The 18,718-nt window shown below is 41.6% G+C and overlaps 1 protein-coding gene across 3 annotated transcripts in view; it reads left to right on the top strand.

Moving 5' to 3' along the window:
- Positions 1-10,229, top strand: part of PTPRN2 (protein tyrosine phosphatase receptor type N2) — a 649,793-nt gene extending 639,564 nt beyond the window's left edge. For all 3 annotated transcript variants that reach the window (XM_084509497.1, XM_084509495.1, XM_084509496.1), the window contains 2 exons: positions 478-551; positions 5,550-10,229. In XM_084509497.1, the coding sequence (XP_084365623.1) occupies positions 478-551; positions 5,550-5,621 (146 nt within the window). In that variant the 3' untranslated portion in view covers positions 5,622-10,229. The remainder of the gene's footprint in view (positions 1-477; positions 552-5,549) is intronic.
- Positions 10,230-18,718: the final 8,489 nt, after the last annotated feature.

Here is an 18,718-nt window from a genome sequence, read left to right as displayed (position 1 = left end):
AAAGAAAATGCCGTGGGTTTTGCCATCTCAAACAGCACTCATGCAGCAAGAGGCTGCCAGGTGCTGAGCTAGATCTTTAGCTGCAGGTGGCAAAAGTTCACCTAAATCTTGTTTTAACGGCATGAGTATTTGCATGGGTCGGGCCTACTCTTAAAAGTGGCAAAGGGGCACTTGGTGGCACGACCACAGCAGACCCTGAGGTTCTGCTAAATATATTCTGCTCTAGGTACAGGGGGGTTCTTAAGAATTTGTTTTTCTCTGGCTTTTCATGAATTAATGTTAATAAAAACTGCCCCTACGTCTTATTTTTCTATATGAACACAAAAATTGCAGCTGCCTGCCAAGTCTGTTGAGAGATGGATGTAATAATTTTCAATCGGACTGTTAGCCCAAAGGGAACCTGATAGCAAGAGATTGACAGATGCAGCATGGATTATCTTGTGCTCTGAACTCAGCCCAATTTGTGGTTTGTTGCAGGTGCTAAAGAGATTGATATTGCTGCTACCCTGGAGCACTTGAGGGACCAGAGACCAGGCATGGTCCAGACAAAGGTACTGTCAATAAATCCACCGGGATTTTAAATACATTAAAGGTCTTTCACAGTAGTTGTTTTCATGACAGAAGAGAGAGGGTATGACCTAATTTAACACAGGTCGCTTGCTGATTACTCTGTTTGGCTTCCTACCAACTGAGGTTTATTTATGCTGAAGATTTATCTAGGCTACTTTCTTTGGTGTTTACTGCTCTTTCTTGTAACATCTCCAACATCTATCTTGATTACCATATATGAAGGGCAATCAAGACAGCACTGTATAGTCTACTAAGGAAAATGCGTACGTGAAAAAAATGTTCTTGCTTAAATCCTGAATATGGATTGTTTTCTTAGAGCATCTCTGCCTAACTGTGCATGTAATATTTTTAAAAGGCTTCAACTCATTAAAGAAAGTGTAACTGCTGATGCTTTTTTCTGAAAAGGAAGTTTTGAATTAAAGAAAATACAGTTTTGAGGGAAATCAAGTCATTTTTAGTATCACTGAAGAAAAAGCTTATGCCATGCCTAAAGCAATGTCCTTTATGGATGTAGCATGGTGACTGCATTTATACCCCGTGGTGAGTTGAATATCTTACGCTATAATGACTGTCAGTTGTAATAGTCTCGAACTTTTATGTAATTTATAACTTTTAAAGATAGCTGATATTGTGATTGTAGTTCCTTACATCAGGAATGAAACTTTCTATTGTGATTCTCAGTGACGTGTGGAATATTTTGGGTATTTGCTGCAAGTTAAGAGCTTCAAATATGACAGTAAAGAAACCTGTTCATAACATAGAGGCCAAATAAATCTGAATATGACACTGTAAAATACTGAATGAAAGTTATAACCCCAAACTGAGTATCCAGAACGATGTGACAGCACTCTGTCTTGGTCAGGCAGGAACTGATAGGAACATCTGCAGCATTTAGGGAGTTGCAGTTGCTGAGGGACAAAGGTGAAATAAATCTGTTTTGCAGGAATCATTGGCTCATAACTTTTTCTGAATCTCTTCTTAATCATTTTATCTTCCCACTAATATTAGAAGTGATGCTGCAGAACAAGGGAGGGGTGGGGAAGGAAGGATTAATTATTATTTACCAGTTAAGTAAGTGCATGAAAAATTAAGATGAGCCAGCCAAAGCTAGCTAAGCTTTATTAGCAAGCAAGACACAAAATTGCACAAATCTTTCTTCTGCTTTGATTATTCAGACTGAGAAAAAAAAAATGGATATAGCACACAGCATCCAATGTCACATATATTTATTCTGCGGAAAGATGCAAGTCCTGAGCTACTCTGTAAATGCATCCAATTTATATGGCAGCTCTGTAGAAGTACAGGGCTCTGATTCTGATTCGTCTCTCAGTTCAGAGAAATTACAGTTTGTTGCCTTCAACAAAAGAAAAAAAAAGCATAGCTCTGGTACCAAAGAATGAGGTTATGTGAACAACTTCTTTTACTTAGCTCAGAAATAGTTACCCGAGTCCCATGAAAAGCTCACTAAAGACATGTTTCTCCCCTCCAAACATTTATCTGGAAGAGCTCCAGAAAGGCAAATGTATCCAGTGGTTTCACCCAGGATGAAAAATTTTCTCAGGATATTGCTTATCTCTCCTCTTGCTCCTTCTTCCATCATTGTCATTTTCTCAAAACCACCCAAATCACTTATTCAAGCTAATGTCTTGCAAATTATAAATATCTGGTTACATGCTAGCAAGGCACTATCCCCAGAGAATTTTTCTGACGGATTTAAACAAACCCCTGTGCTTTCCCAGCTGAATACAAATGAGGAATATTAGACTCCTGGAGTAATTTAAAACAATGGATTAAAAGTCAGGTTAGAAATGCCAATTACAGAATATCCCTAGGCAAAATAAACACCAACTTACTTTAGCAATGTTATTGTGTTTCCAGCAGGCAGCGCTCCACATTTTCAATAAGCATGTGAAAGATTTGCTTGCAACATTTTGTCTTCTGGTAGGGATCTTTAATTCAAAAGCACTGTATATAATAAATGGTAATGAAATTATCATAACGACATTCTGCATTTCTGAGAAGCATAATAGAAGGTTTGTGGTTTTGTTATTTTTTTGCAGGGGAATTGTAAAATAGAATTGATATGCCACATGTGAGAGGAAAAAATAATGAAGGAGGAAGTGTATTCTCTGTGATGAGAAAAATATTCTTCATTTTCTTTTTCTCTCTCCTGTATCTTTCCACGTGCAATCTGTAATGTTTAGCTGAGGTTCTTTATTTTGGCATATATGCTGCATGCACCTACTGTGTTTTCCAGGGAATTTTTATTTGAAGACTTAATGAAATGAAGCTTTTTTCTTTTTATCTAAATATATTACTTCTAAATATATTAATGTTGCCTCTGCATTATAGGTGGACTGACAACACGATGTGCCTGCCCAGCTCTCTCTCCTAGGCAAAGCCTAGAAATACCTAGATATTTCTGTTTCTGATAGCCTAGATATCTAAGTCAATCTTGTATATGTGAGTAGTGCATGTGAATGAGCTGTACAAAATATCAAACTAAGCCTCTTTAAAATTGCTATTACGTCTATCTATCTGTGGTTGCTCTCATGCAGTGGTGCGGGAGGGGTGTGAAGGCTTTTCTTTGGAGGGTGGGGACACACATCAATGGGAGCTGCACAGTCTGCTGCTTGCCTGTGTGTATTGTGCAGAAAGAAGGAGGGGGAAGAGCTCAGTTGCACCATCCCAGAAAGACCAAGTCCTCACCTCGCCTTCTTTGTTGTCCCCTTTATGGCAGTTTCACAGTCAGGTTTGAGCTCTGGCTGTAAAGATGCTCTGATCAGCCTCACTGATTTAGGGTCACGCCTAATGAAAGGTGCTGGACTCCACTGAGCTTGTCTCCAAAATCCACGTCTGAAATTGGGAGTTGCTGTTAATCAGTCCAAGTCCTCATGTGGCATAGCAGCTTCTCCATGGTGTAGTGATGCCCTGTGGGGCACCCATCAGTGAGAGGCAGAGTTGCTTGAGGTCCCAGGTCTCCAGGCTGGCAGCTCTTCACAATGAGGTGGACATGTGTCGGACCAACAGGGCTTAAGGGCAGATTTCCTGAGCGAAAGACTTAAGAGTTATTTTCAGCAATGGGACTATTATTAAAGTATTGTAGTCCCTATATTACAAGCTTTTCCTCACAGTAAAACACTCGGATGAAGAGCATGTTAGACAGCCTCACTGCCATGGCACCAGTTTGGTTCTGGCATGGCATGTCCAGATGAATGCCTCCTCTGCCTCCTCTGCCCTCCAGCTACTCTCACGCATTCGGTGAGAGTATATTTTGATTCTTGCTCAAAATATAACTGCTGCTCCTGGATGGCCACCAGCATTTCCAGCGTCTCCTCTAATTGCAGAGACCTTGAGGCAGGCACAGGCAAGCGTATACACCATTTTCTGTGCCTAATGAGGGTGAGTCCTACTCTTTAGGGTGAATTGATGTCTGATTAAAAACTGCTGGATGCAGTCCAGCAAATGTGCAAGGATGCCACTTTGACAGCACCAGGCAGAGAGCAAAATCCGTGAACGTTGGTTTCTCTGAGAAATTATTCTCAGTTTTAAACTTCTTTTTCCTCTCTGGAACTGTGCTTCATGTCGCTTCTCTCTGAGGCATCTCCACACAGGAGATTATTCTGAAGTGGGGTAAGACAGGGCAGAGAAGAGTGGTGATGTAAAGCAAGAATTAGAAGTCAGCCATTTATGAACTACAAGTTGTTTACTTGTAATTTGTTCTCTCATCCTTGCTGCAGATTTCCACTGTTGCAAGTGAATGCTATTAATCCAGTAATCAGCTGTGGGGTTGGCTGCATCCTGCAGCTGTGTGCCACTGCTGCATCCATACCTGCGTTCTTCCTACACAGCCCTGGCAGCTCCTGCTGGAGGCACCTGCTGGACCATTCACTTCCTAATCGGAGGCACAGAGAGCATCCCAGCAGCGATCTTTGCAGGGTGTATATCAGACCTCGATTCTCAAAGTTGGTTCTTCCAAAGCTCTTAGCCCCCATTGGCTTAAGCCGCTGGAGCACTTCTAGAAAATCTCAATAGTTTTGCACAGTCCGTGAATGGTATCCTGAAGTTGCTTATACTCCAAGTAAACCATGCACATTTCTTTTTCACTCTGATAAGAAACAACCAGAAAATCATCCTGTCAGATATCTCAGTAAGCTAAATTTCTGAGAAGGATTACTCGCTTAGAAAATACACCACCTGTTAACCTTGAGGAAGTAAAGCTCCTTTGTCCTTCTGTAGGACTAGAGAGTTCAAGAGCATGTTAGGGACACACTTAGATGTTGTGGCCATGCCTGCCTGTGTCCTTCACACCTCTGTTAACCCAGCACAGAAATCTGTTAGTAATTTTGGTTTTATGCTTACAGTAAATTTGTAGCAGAAATGTTCCCAAATATTCCCTAAGCAGAAATAAAGTGGACTAAACATTGCTAGGTAATTTGTGGGTGCAGAAGAGTAGTTAAAAAAAAAAAAGGAGAAAAAGAAAAATAACGGGTAAAGGAAAAAGCAGACATTGTTTTATATGGTAGATATAATGTGAGGAAATAGTTATTTAGCTGATTTCTGCTAGAAATAGTCCTGAGAGAAGCCAAAGACTCTCCTTTGCAGCATCTCACCTGTTTCATATCTCAACTACGTTAACAAGTTTCCATCTTAGTGTCAGAAGGAAATGGCTGGTGATCAACTACTCCCAAATGCTTCTGACCAAGCAATCGCAATACATCATCGTGTCCCAGTAGCTTAGTTTGTGCTACCAACATTTTTCTCCATTAAAATGACTGGTTTCAAGATGCTGTCAAACATGTTATATAGCATCAATAATCCCTAAACATTTCACTCCTTTCCATTGCAGTGTGGAGTTCATCCTGCATATTCATATTTTCAGCAATGTCTTGAGGATGCTCGGCTGCAGAACAGTGCGCCAGGCTGTCGGAAATTTTTTTTGTTTTATTATTCAGTGTATGCGTTTGCTCTCTCCGCAGGAGCAGTTTGAGTTTGCTTTGACAGCAGTTGCAGAAGAAGTGAATGCAATACTCAAGGCACTTCCACAGTGAGCAGCTTGTTCTCCCGGAGGTTCCCGCAGGATCCATTCCTCGTTTCCTCATCCTCGGTCCCTGTGAATGTTCTTGGACACCACGACCTGACCTTAACTGTGTATCTTCTGTTGTAACCACATAGTGATAGGGTCCTTACAAACTCCTTTAGCTGGTAAAAGTTCAACAGTTAGAAATGTGTATTCTGTTTTTTGGGTTTTAAAATAAATTTTAAAAAGTACATTGAAGCCTCGGATTAAGTGACAGAATAGACCATCTAATTCCTTTCACATCCTGGAAGCCCTGAATGTCACTCTCTGAAAGCACACATTCATGTTCTTAATAGCAAATATACAGTATTGTGGGTAATTAGTGCAGTCAATATAGTCTCAGAAAACAGTGTTTTGTTATATTTTGGAACTCCTCAAAGGCTGAACAAGAGTGGGGGGCCTGAAAGGGATGGTGATTGTTCCTACACAATGCCGAGCGAGGGCACGAAGCAGTGCTGAGGGTGTGAGTAAACACAGGTCCAGGCTCTGGCAAAGGGAGCTTGCACCTTCTCATGCTGGGCTTTGGCAAGCAAACATTTTCTTAACTGTTGTTTACTTTTCAGCTTTGTGCTGTGAATGGAAGAAAATCTGAGCTATAAGTAAATAGGCCTTCACAGTTGTTGCAACTGGGGAGAACAAGCTGGTCACGTTAATGGGAACCTGGGGGACAGTGAGCACGGCAGCTCTGGCCGGGTACCTACAGAGTGGAGCAGGTGAGCGTAGACGCACTTCCAGGCATCAGGTACATGTCCAGAGCTGGTATGGACACAGATTCTTGACTTTATGGGATTACTGAGGAAGAAAATGGGACTCTCCTCTTTATATTTTTGCATTTCCCTCTGTAAAGCTGTGCTGTGCCATCCTTTTCAGCCAGGGAAGTATATTTCTATAAAAGCCTGGCTGAAGATGCAGAATCACAGGTCTGCATTGTATGATCCTCATTGCATTTGTCTGAGCCAGACATTTGTTGCACCTTTCTGCTCTTTCCTTGTTCTGAATGATGCCTACTTTAACTATTAAGGGATAAAGAAGCACACAGTTTGAATATCAGAGATTCTTGTGTTCTCAAAATCCTAATGCCTACTGTTGTGAAGTAATGCTAAAATATGTCTGTAAATGGCTTGGTTATGCAATTCTGCTTATATGAATTCACAGTTTTAGTTGTGGCACTCTGCTAAAGGGAATGAAACTACTGATGGCAAGTACTCTTATTTGTTTGAATGTAGGGCCAGAGAGTAACATTATCAAATGTTCTTAGGTGATATAGGCTCTGAATTTCATTTTCAAAAGTGAACACTTGGACACTTTTTCATACGCTATTCTACATTTCTGTGATTTAAGAATTTATTTTTTTCCAAAATCTTGACAGTGTTGTATGCTTGAAACTATATTAGGCTAATTGATTTACCTCAGCACTGGAAAATACAGAATTGAATTGAATTTAGGAAGGGGGAAGCCTTTATAAATTTATAATCAGTGAAATGTTAAAAATGCAATATTGGAGAGTTTTGATGGCACAGAGGTAACAGGCATCTATCAGAATCAACCATGTTGCAGTTTTGTGTTGTAGGTGTGAATATTGGTGATTTCTTCTTTTTAGCAATTAAAGAGTTATTAAAAAAAAAAAAAAAAAAAAAGCAGAAAACTTGTTACTTTTCTCCATACTTTTCTGTATGCTTTTCTTGGTATGTGCTGTTGCTTAATTTGTGCATCCCATTACTACAGCAGTACAGAGCAGTTACTGCAGATGCCATCATCCTCTTAAGTACACATACTGTACATTAAGCCACATGTTTATTTTATGGCCTAAGCATTTTAGAGCTTTCCTAGCAATAACTAAAAAAACTAATGGAGTATGAATGAGAAAATTGCCTTTTTCATTTGATAATTTAGGTTTAACAGGATTCTTTTATTACTTTAGCTAACACAAAATTGCAGATCAGGGCAGATGAGATCCGTTTGAGCAGTATCAGCAAGTGTTTGAAGTAGATTTACTGTGAGCCATGTACTGCATCTTTCTGAAAATACAGGTAGTTATATCCATACAAACAGTCCAAGGACTCAAAATTAGGGCATCCTAAGCCAAGCCCTCCCATTGTCAGATAAAATTATTTCCCAGTGCAAGATGCTGTACCATTACCTACTGCCAATGGGATAATGGGTTTTTAGCACAAATTTCTGCCCTGGGATTCATTAGTGTTCGCCTTCTGACCGTCCCTGTGCATACTACAAACATGGCTGACGAGCCGTTCGTTTGCACTTCAGGAATATTTTTTAATTGTTCTTTTGCAAATATTTGCATTTCATAATAGCAATTTCAGGGTGATCCCTATTAATTCACAAGCAGCTGAGTGTGAGACTAAAATATTGGTCTTCAGGCTTTGGAGTTTATCTAGCGTAAATTAGAGGGCATTAATCTTCCCCAAGGCTAATGGGGCAGGGATGTATTGTTTTATTCATACTGGTAGCCTGGTTTACACAACAGAAGGATGCAGTGTTACTTAGAGGGTTGGGATATCTCCCACTGAATGTCATTGACAATCCTGTTATTTCAGCCATGTTTTGCACAGTTCTTCCACAAAAAGGTGCCAGGCTTATTCTGTTGAATGTAACTTACCTCACAGATTATTTCATCTGTGCAGGTAGGATATTGTTGATACCTCTCACTAAATGCCCTGCTTCTGGGGGTGAGCCTTTGCTGCAGAGCCTACAAATGAAATGTTGTTTCCGTTGCACCAGGGTGATCCGGAGGGGTTTGACAATCCATTTTCTGGGAGATGCCAAAGCCATGGAAATACAAACCTGATGAACCCCAGAGATAGATTTCTCATGCGGGGCAGGTATTTCTTTACCCTTCTCACTGCAAATGGGCAAAGGATGTTGTTCAGGCTGCCCCAGGCCAATTAACACTGGAGGTGGGACCTGCCCCATGTTCCCTCGCAAGTGAAGTTGAGCAGAGCTTCTTCCTGGAAGCCAAGATGATACAAGAGCCCAGGGTCAAATGAGACCCACACTTCTTCCCCGTTCAATATTCTGCTTGATCTTTAGTAAACGGATTGTGATTGAAGCTTGTGCTGGTGCCTGATGCTCAGCCATAAACAGCATGTGTTTAATATTGACTGTCCTCGTGTTCTTGATGAAGACAAATTGAATCTACAGGTGCTGTTTATGCAGTTGAACTTTTTAATGACATTTAAGAGGGGAGCTGCAGGAGGATGATTTAACCCCAGTGCTCAGTTTCCTTCCTCACTATTCAAAGCAGAGGGAAAATAACTTGTCCCACAAGCATGGCAGTGAGCATGGCTGGTTGGCACCAAGGATGGTGGTGGTGACTGGACCATAAACCCATGCTTACGTAGTCCCAGAAGGTGTCAACATGTTGGATGGGGAGGTGGTTGTCACCAATTGTCCTCTCCAGTCTTCACCCTTCCCACAACATGACCAGAATTTGGAGGGACAGAGGAAAAGGACAGCACAGTTACCCAAAGCCCAGATGTTTGGGGTTTGGCACTTGCCAGGGGGAAAGCAGCGTGGGTTTTGCTGTCAACTGCACTTGTTTCAGGCATGAATTCTAACCATTGCCCTTGACCATCATTTGTGGGGGAACCTGGTGCAGCCTGGGTAACATCCAGTGGAAGTCCTGGGCAATCCTGAGGGCCGAGAATGAATTGAAAATCCCAGAAAATCCCATATCCAAATCTTAATTCAGTAGCAAAACATGCAAGATTATTTTTATAGATGCTACTAATGGTTTAAGACACTTTAAAATATTTTTTAAAATCTACACCAATGCCTAAACCTTGTTCCTGTCTCTAGCACGCATGCAGAACCAATCTCCATCCATCCCCAGGGGAATGACAGTTATAGTACCTGTAAGGAGTTCATGCTTTATTAGTCAAGTGGAACATTAATAAAACCCAGCCCACTCCATAATTTCCAGAATAGTCATTAATTAAAAAAAAATGTTTATTGGAATAGAAAACAAGTATTTGATTAGGTTTGTTACAGAACAATAGCTCTCCTAATTTTTATTCTGCATATTTTATTCTTTGTTTAGAAAATTCTCTTAAGAAGCAGTTGAGATAATTCGCTTTTTAAAACTGTACAGTTTCTATGGTTTTGCTTTTTAAATGAGAGTACACTTTGTAGATTTGATTATTATATTTTTCTGTTAAGATTACATTGGACATTACAAAAGCATTCCCCACCACAGTGAAAAGAAAGCTATCCTGTTGGTTTATTGTAAAAGAAAAAAATAATTAAAACAAAATTGCAGAGCTGTGGCATACTCAATCCAATTAGAGCATGACTCTTTACTACTCTTCATTTACCACATTAGAAATAAATTTACACCAGCAAGATTTCATTTGAAGCTGTTCTTGCATGCTGTTTGTACTGTATTTGATGGCATAATATTGTTTCATTTACAACCTTTTCCTTCTTGTCATTCTACTATATTCTTTCTGTATATAGTTAAAAAAAAAAAAAAAAAAGTAAAAAAATGAAAAAGATTATACAAAGTATTTTGTTCTACCTCTGTAAAAATCATATTTGTGAATAAAGTCATATTGTCTGTGGAGTGCAGTATCGTGAATGCAGCATTAGTAGCTGGTGCTTTGCTTTTATTTGGGGGTGGGTGGGCTCCTCCCTCTAGTGCTGGATTCTGAATTCCCAAGATGTCCAGGTGGGGCCAACAAAGAGGGGCTCAGGTGTCCTGCCGACCCCATAGAGGTCCATGCTTCATTTTCTGTGAGCAAAAGAGGTTGCAGCCACCTCTGGCTGTGGTGTATGGCCTCTTACAGTGCAGCTTCCAACACTGATGGAGGTGGGGGTCATGGTGCTCCAGACAGGGAGGGGAAAGAATTTGGACTCTACTTCAGTAATCCATGAGTGTGCATCACAGAGCATGCAAGATAACAAATGGAGTATATAGTCCCTCTTTCTGTAACATTAAAGGCAGGGAGATGTTTGTGGAGAGGGCAGGCTGATGGGTCAGAACATCGTAAAATGGGTGGTGTGAGCTCTCCAAGGTTTCAGATTTAAAATAGCAGCAGGATTCACTGAAGGATTAGAATGGGTGTTGGAAAATACTCACGGTTACTAAGGTTCCCGCAAAGCATAAAATAACCAGTTTTTCCCTGGGGATAGGAAGTGATTTTTCCCATAAACACTGTCCATTTTATGAAGGTCTGTATCTTTGCATGAAGTATCTATTGTTAGCTGTTACCAGAGGCAGTCTTTAGGATTAGGCAGCCCTGCTATGGCAATTTGCATGGTGCTGTATTGTGTGCTAAAACTTCACTTGTGTTTTGAAGAAGACTCCAGATAGTTTGCCACTTACCTGAAAATAACTTGAAAAATATAAATAAACAGGAAGGTAGAAACCATCCTGGCCCAGTTCACTCCCTTACCATCAGAAGAATCATATTTTACATTCTTTAACCTTGTTTATGTAGTTGCATGTTTTTATATCTGTGCCTTTCTCAGTGTAAGAAGGTGACTTTCATCTTGGAAGCAAAATATATACACCATCATAGCTATTTTCCTGGTGGTGTAATTTAGGAGGCCTTTCATCTGCAAGATAGCCTTCTGAAGCCTCTGGAAACATCAGATGGAGGACTAAATGAGAAATACATTTAACTATGTAACTACTGGAGCATTATGTATATTCTAGGCAAACACTAAAGCTATCAGTTGTACATACATCGATTTGTGCGGCCAACACTTGCTTTTGCTTCATGCTACACAGATAAATGTAGTCTCACTTTTTACAGTGGTCTCAGATGGTAGGTTACTGTCTCAGCTGCTGTCAAGGGGCATTGCTTTGTGGCTTTTATGCTTGTTTTCGTATTTATGGCTCTACCTCAGGCAGACTGAGCATTGGCTGTTTGGGCTCAGGAAAGAGCTGGGTTTGAGTCAGCTAACACTAGTGAGTGTGAATCCCAGCAGCAAGGGGTGTGCTGTGTGAATCCCAGCACACAAGGAGCTGTGGCATGCCCCTGCTCCTAATGCCAGCCCATCTTCCCCTCAGCAACCTGGGGGCAGCAGGAAAGAACTGCCCCATCCACTACCCTGCCAGTGCAGCTATTGCTGCCCCTACACAGTAGCTGCAGCTATCTTTAGCTATTGCCATCCCCTATACAGTATGAAAAACAGAGACTTCTCACGTTATGCAAAGAACCTTGGGGTTTCATTTTTAGAACTTGCTGTAAAATTTGAGCGCTGATGGGGTTGGTATTTGTGTTTTGCATGCTGAACAAATATAAAGAGCTATGCATCTACAGGGAGGGGTAACCAGTAGGCTGTGTTTATTCTTGGTTTAGTGCTAGTACCAGTACATTGTGTGCTTCAAACAGCTGAATCCTTGGGGAAATTCTTCTTATTGCAGTGAAGTTAAGCCAAAAACTAACTTCTTCCCTTGAGAAAGCACTGGCTATCCCCCACACATGGGTAAATAAATCAGCAATACAGCAAAGAGGCTCTGTGTGGAATACCATCCTGGGAGATACAGATTTAAACTAAGTTTTGGGATATATAGCTGATGTCTCTGCCCTGCACCAGATTTTTCTCTGCAACAGATTTGACCATAGCTCTCAAAGATACAGGACTGTGGTACTCCATCATTTCCAGCAGAGGTTAGAGGTGGGCTTTATCTTAACCAACCTTTGTGTATGTTTAGCTGAGACTTCTGCAAACTCATCATAACCATCCTTTGTAGTCAATGGAGGAAAATTACCACTTCTAAGGTGTAATTTATCTAATCTGGTTTGAATGTCTACTTTACCTTAAGGTGAGTCATGCTATTCACTCCATACCCTGAAACAGGGAGTTCCAAAGTTTACTGATGGTTTGGTAGAAAAGAATTTTGTTTTGATACTGTAAACCTGTTTCCTTATACATACATCAGATCACTTGTGAGAAAAAGGAAAGTCATTTCTGATTTTGTACACCAGTCATGATTTTATAGACATCCTTAGTTTATTCTTTCTCAGCTTTTCCTGTACTATACCAAAGACATGTTTCCTCTTACAGAGGTAGTTCCATGCCTGATCGACTTTGCTACCCCAAACCTTACCTTTTCCATTCACAATGTAAGAAGGACGTAAAACTATGAGGGATTGTCCAAAGGAAGGTTATGAAGATGGTGATGGGTCTAGAGGGGATGACACATGAGGAGTGGCTGAGGTCCCTGGGTTTGTTCAGCCCAGAGCAGAGCAGGCCGAGGGGAGGCCTCATGGCGGCCTGCAGCTCCCTCACGAGGGTAGCGGAGGGGCAGGCACTGAGCTCTCTGGGGATAGCAACATGGAGCTGGGACAGGGGAGGGTCAGGCCGGGGGTTAGGGAAAGGTTCTGCACCCAGAGGTGGTTGGGCGCTGGGACAGGCTCCCCAGGGCAGTGGGCATGGCACCAAGTTGCAGGAGTTCAAGGAGTGTTTGGACAGCGCTCTCAGACACAGAGGCTGAGTTTTGAGTGGTCCTGTGTGGAGCCAAGAGTTGGACTAGATGATCCTAGTGGGTCCCTTCCAACTCAGATTATTCTATTCTTCCACAAATCTATGGTTTCTATTTCTATTATGCTTGCTCTGAGGTGCATAGGGCCCAGGCTACAGTGCACTGTCATGTAGTGATGTTTTTCTTTATCTTTTCTTTGGAATTTCATTCATAGCAATAGCATAGCAATACCAAGCTTCCTTGTCTCCCTGGCTTGCCCAGAGGTCATCATTGTGTCTTTATTGTTAGGGATGTCTTTCACAATGCGCATTTCTTTATGTTTATCAACAGCAACTTCATCTGCCATCTTCACAGAGTCATGCATTATCACAAGATCTCTCTATGACACTTCACACTTACTTTTGTTTTTATGATTCTAGATAATATGTGTCATCCACACTCTGTCACCTCACTATCACCTCCTCCTTTTTCACGTTGTTTATACTGGGGAATCACCACCACTTCAAAAACTGCCCATTTCTTCCCAACCTGTTTCTTGTCTTTTAACCACTCATTAATCGACAAAACAACTTCCCGGTAATCCCATGGCAGCTCAGTTTCTGTAAGAACCTTTCATGTGACAGCCTTTGCCAAACACTTTTAGGAAAACCAAATACACAAAATCAACTAAATTACCCATATCAGAGCACTTACTGGTTCCTTCAAAGCCTCTTAGCAGGCTTTTGAGACATGACTTCCCTCTGCAAAAGCTGTGCTGCTTCTACATCCCCTTTATGCCATCAGTTACATAGGATCTAGACACAAGGGGTTGGATGTTGCTTATTGAGTAAGACATTTAAATTAAAATGACTTCAGTATTCTCTTGGAGTTAGTGGAGCGTTGCTGAATGGACTTGAAAAGTCTTAGGAAGCTTGGCAGTTCAGCTAGTCCAACCTCCCATCCAAAGCAGTGGCAGCACTTAGAACGAGTTGCTCAGGGTTATTTCCCAGTGAGTGTTGAATATCCACAGATACAGATTCTCCTGGGTCCATTTGTGAAAAATATCTTTTGAAAACCAACTAGAAATTTACCTTGATGCAAATTGGTAGCTATGCAGCTCCCCAAAAGGAGACACCTATGTTTGGCCAGACAAATCCCTTTCAGCTCCACCAGCAAGGCTGTCATTCACTGTAGCAGGTACTCAGACATGTAGCACACATGGAAGCATTTATATGTAAGTATCTTAATCCGTAGGTTAAATCCCACCCTCTGGGCAGGATTCAGTGCTTGTTTCTAAGTGTTCAATGGCATTGCGGATGCTGTGGGTGTCTTGCTTGGCCTCCAGCACTCATGCCAAACAGCTGAAGGTCTGAAGGCTTGTGTTCTGTTTGCAAACTCTGTGCTGATGGCTTAAATCTCTCAGGGTGCCTCAAATGACACTAGGTGTATCTGTTTAGGGAACTGAATCCCACATCATGTGTCTTCCCGTTGTACTCTGTAGCTTCTACTGAAATTCAAGGTATGGGAGGGAATTTGACAGGACAGCAGCTTCCCAAACATAACCTACCACCCTCAAACTTGCAGCAGCTTTTGAAACCCCTCATTATGCCTGTTTGAACACCTATCAGTACTGGATTAGAGGGAGAGCTATGACTTCTGCAGCAGACAGTATTGTTTGAGTGTACGCCAAGCCTGGGTACGAGGTGCTGCAGTGACAGCAGCAGGGCACAACTGGAGAATAGCCTTTATGCTGGGTGGCACTGAATGGCTTGGTGAACCTCATAGCTGGTGACAGACCTGTGTGGGAGCATAGGCAATGTTCCTTTGCAGAACAAGAGTGGAAAAAAGGGAAAAGTGGCCAAAAAAATATGGTAAAATATGACTTTTGAGTTCATGTTAAAAAAAAAAAAAAAAAAAAAAAAAGAAGTGAACAGCAGTGTTCTAGTAGTGCTTGTTTCTAAATGTGGCATCCATTTCCTTCATGCAGGAAACCTACTTCATTTTCCAGCAGATTTCAGTTGTGTTGTCCAGGTTAGAAATGTTTGTTCCTGCACACGGATATTATCACAACATGTGAGCATGAGCAAGACCAGTTCTTGCAGCGTTACTGATGTTACACCTAATCTGTTGGGCAGAAGCCAAAGTGGATCCAAATCTTTGCAATCCTGATAAAAGCATTGCCAAGGCTGAAAGGAAACCAGTGCTCTCATAAGTGGCCAAAGGGGGAAAGCAAACCAACACTTTTTCCAGATTTGCTTTTTCATTACGTATAGGTTTGTTTCCATGAGCAGTAATACACTGCTCTTTTTGAAAAGGGAAGCTAACAACATCTGGTGTGTTTAGCCATGGTTGAAGGAAATGGGAGCTACTAGGATTCTTTTGAAATAAAGGACTGTTCTGCCTGTCCAATATATCTCTATTGCAAAGACCAACAAGAAAGACAACCAAACCAAACTGTTCCCAAGCCATTAGCTAGAACTTGGCCTTCATTACAGTTTTAACACTAAATGTTGAGCCTTTTAAAGAAACACTTATGTCTGTTATGTTAAGTCACCTTCTTTAAAAACATAAAGAAGTCATCTGAAGTTGAAGGAATAAAGGCCTAATAAATCAACCTGATAAGATACTGAGATGACTCTAGAAGTATGCACTGCTGATGTGTGTACTTACAGGTATTTCACTCTGAAATACTTTGTTACAGTTGTGTTTGCTACCCCAGAGTTTACATCATATCTTGCTGCACTTTCTTATGTCACCACATCTCACCACTAATTCTCCATTGTGTTTTCTCCTTTCCTATCTCATGAGTTCTGCACTCAGAATCCTTGAGACCTTCAGAGGGCAGGTTTCTTTCTTGCCACTTCTTTTTTACCTGTGGGGAAAGCCAACCTGAAGGCTTCCAAGCTCACAAATAAAATAAATTTTAAAATAAATTTTAAAAAGCCCTAAATTTTCCTTGCAAAGCTCTTCAGTGAGAATAGCACTTGGAATCTCAGTCATGCCAAGTTCCTGCCCTGCTCTCCTCTCCTTATGCTTGACTTCCACTTGCGAGATGCCATGCGAGTTGGACATGGCTTGGGCCCCCCTGTCATGAATGTTTAAGGCATAAGAATAGAAACCTTGAAGATAAGAATGCTGTTAATGTGATCTCTGCAGGAAAAATGTGGATCCTTGCTCTGCAGTAGGGTTGCATCAGCAAACCCATACCATGCCATCTGCCAAGGAATGGGATGGAAACCTCTGTTGTGATCTGCCACTGTTGTCTTCTCACCATCTGGGCATGTCCTAGTCTCTAATAATCTTGTTCTTCTCAGTAAAAAGAACACATTTTTTGTCAGTGCTGTTGGTTTTTACCCTGGGACACCTTCACAGTTCCGCATCCACCCAAACTTGCTTTTCTGCAAGTAGGTAACACAACACCTAAAGTGCACAAAACCAGTGTCCACAAAGCTCCTTTTACTCCCTGTAAAAGCAGGTCTTGTGAAAATGGCAGGCACCAACAGCCCTGTCACAAATAACGGATACTATTCCCCCCATCCTAAAGCAGACTCCTACAGCCATGTATACAAGTTTGGCTGGGTCTGACCAGCACGAGTCACTAAGATCACCACGTTTTAGAGGTTTGTTCTGAATAGATGGCTGTTGCTCTTTGTTACACTATTTCTAATGTATATCAATTAATTAACAATTTAATGCTGGCTGAAAATGCTATTATAGCTTTTACTTTTGGCATCTGTGAAAGCTCGTTTAATATCATTAACGTGTTTTTTGTTGTTGATTTTGGTTTGGTTTGGTTTTTAATCAGGGAAAATTAATTGAATTAGTTTTCTGTGTTTCCTTTTAATGTACAGTGAGAGGGCTGAGCAGGAGGGAAAGGAAGCACCAGGATCTTGATAAACTCCTCCTGTATGTACCTGCGATTAGGGAATGCCTGGTGCCTCTGTGCAGGTTAGATGTTCCAGCAGATGATAGATAACAGCACAGAAGAGTCTCACTAATACATATTTTTGGAAACACACCAATACATATTTGCTGAATGTCTCTCTTGGGCTGTGTTTCTGTGAATCACTGCACCAAGCTCCTCAGGCATTACCTGTCTGAAGCACTTGGTGTTTAGGCATTGCCCACATCTGCATTGTTTGCTGCATCTCTTATCCACCTTCATTCAGAAACATTAAAAATAAACAAACAAACAAACAAACCATAGTCATGCTCTGTCAGGTCATGCACAAAGGACAATTAACACACCAGTTGTTTGTATTCACTCCCCAAACACCACTGTCCAGCTGTGTAAGTGCAGGGGCACACGCACACACTCATACTTTCCTCTCCCCATCCCATCTGCTCCCAAACACTTCAGCCTGCATTGTAGGCATGGAGGGTGGGATTTGCTTCCCCTAATCCAGCCAGCTAAAAATTAAGTGATAGTCTTAGCTAATCCTTTCGGCTTCCTCCCAAATCAGCAGACAGATAAGCACTGTTATTTAGCCCAGAATTGTTTGGGGGCTGAAAGTGGAAAAAAACTGTTCCCAGTGGAAAACACAGGCTGGGCGTTAGGTAGGCAGGACTTTACTGAAATAGCCTCTCCTGCAGAAGGAAAGCATCACAAGATGTGGAAAGACATCTCCCTGAAAGCTGCGTCTTTATGTCTCCCCAGAAAGCTGCTGTTCCCCAGCATGCCTGGGTCTCTGGTCAGCAAAAGAGCATCTCTGATGGGAGCATTGTGGTGTAGTTTTGAGCTTCTGGCAACTTTGAACTTAAGTTTACAGGATGTTCATGATAGGAGTGCAGGTGGTAGGTGGTACCTCCAGGACTGTGAACCCAAGCTGAGAAGCTGCCCTGGTGTGGTGTGAAATGGCTAAGTGGGAATGGAAGACAAACTGTCCTTAATTAAGTTAGGAACCAGATAAAGCCGCCTGAGTGACACTGTGGCCGTGTGTCCACACCAGAGACACAGGGTCACCTCCCAGCCCAACTGAGACAACATTTCAGCCAATATTACACCCGTGGTTCAACGTTTTTGTACACAATGGGGTATGTTAGGCCATGGGGGAGGGGAGCCTATTTCACTTGGTTTTCACCCAAGTTGGATCAATGAAGCTTTTTGCACCATATCAGGGTAAAATCTCAGAAAGGTGGTGGGTTATTTTTCATAGCTTGCAGTGGTCCATCCTGACCTCAAAGGCTCTGAGATGGGGCAGCAGTCTTTGAGGAGAGCAGCATCAGAGCCAAATGAGAACCTGCCCCCTTACAACCCAGTACAGGAGGAAGAAGGAGAGACCCGCACAAATGAAGCAACACAGGGGATTTCTTTCCCTGCCTCCCTTCAGCATCTGATATGCTGATAATGGCACCGTTTCATGAATGACAAGAGCTTTTGCCCCTGGAGAAAGGGACATAAATTCATTAGCCAAATGAAGGGCTCAGAGGTGAGTCATGACAGGCCTGGTAATCTGATAAAAAGGTATGTTTCCTCATTAAAATACAAATGGAAAGCTTTATTATTGTTATTTTTTAAAATCTATCTTCCCCACTGAGAGGCTAGCAGATAAAGGATATTTTTGTTGTCTCTGGGAAAAAAAAAAAAAAAAAAAGAAAAAGAAAAAAAAAAAAAGGAAAAAAAAAAAAAGGAAAAAAAA

This window comes from Aythya ferina (genome assembly GCF_964211825.1).
Source record: "Aythya ferina genome assembly, chromosome: 2".
Taxonomy (NCBI): Eukaryota; Metazoa; Chordata; class Aves; order Anseriformes; family Anatidae; genus Aythya; species Aythya ferina.
The sequence above is the reverse complement of the archived record's forward strand: the minus strand, read 5'-3'. Positions and strand labels throughout refer to the sequence as shown.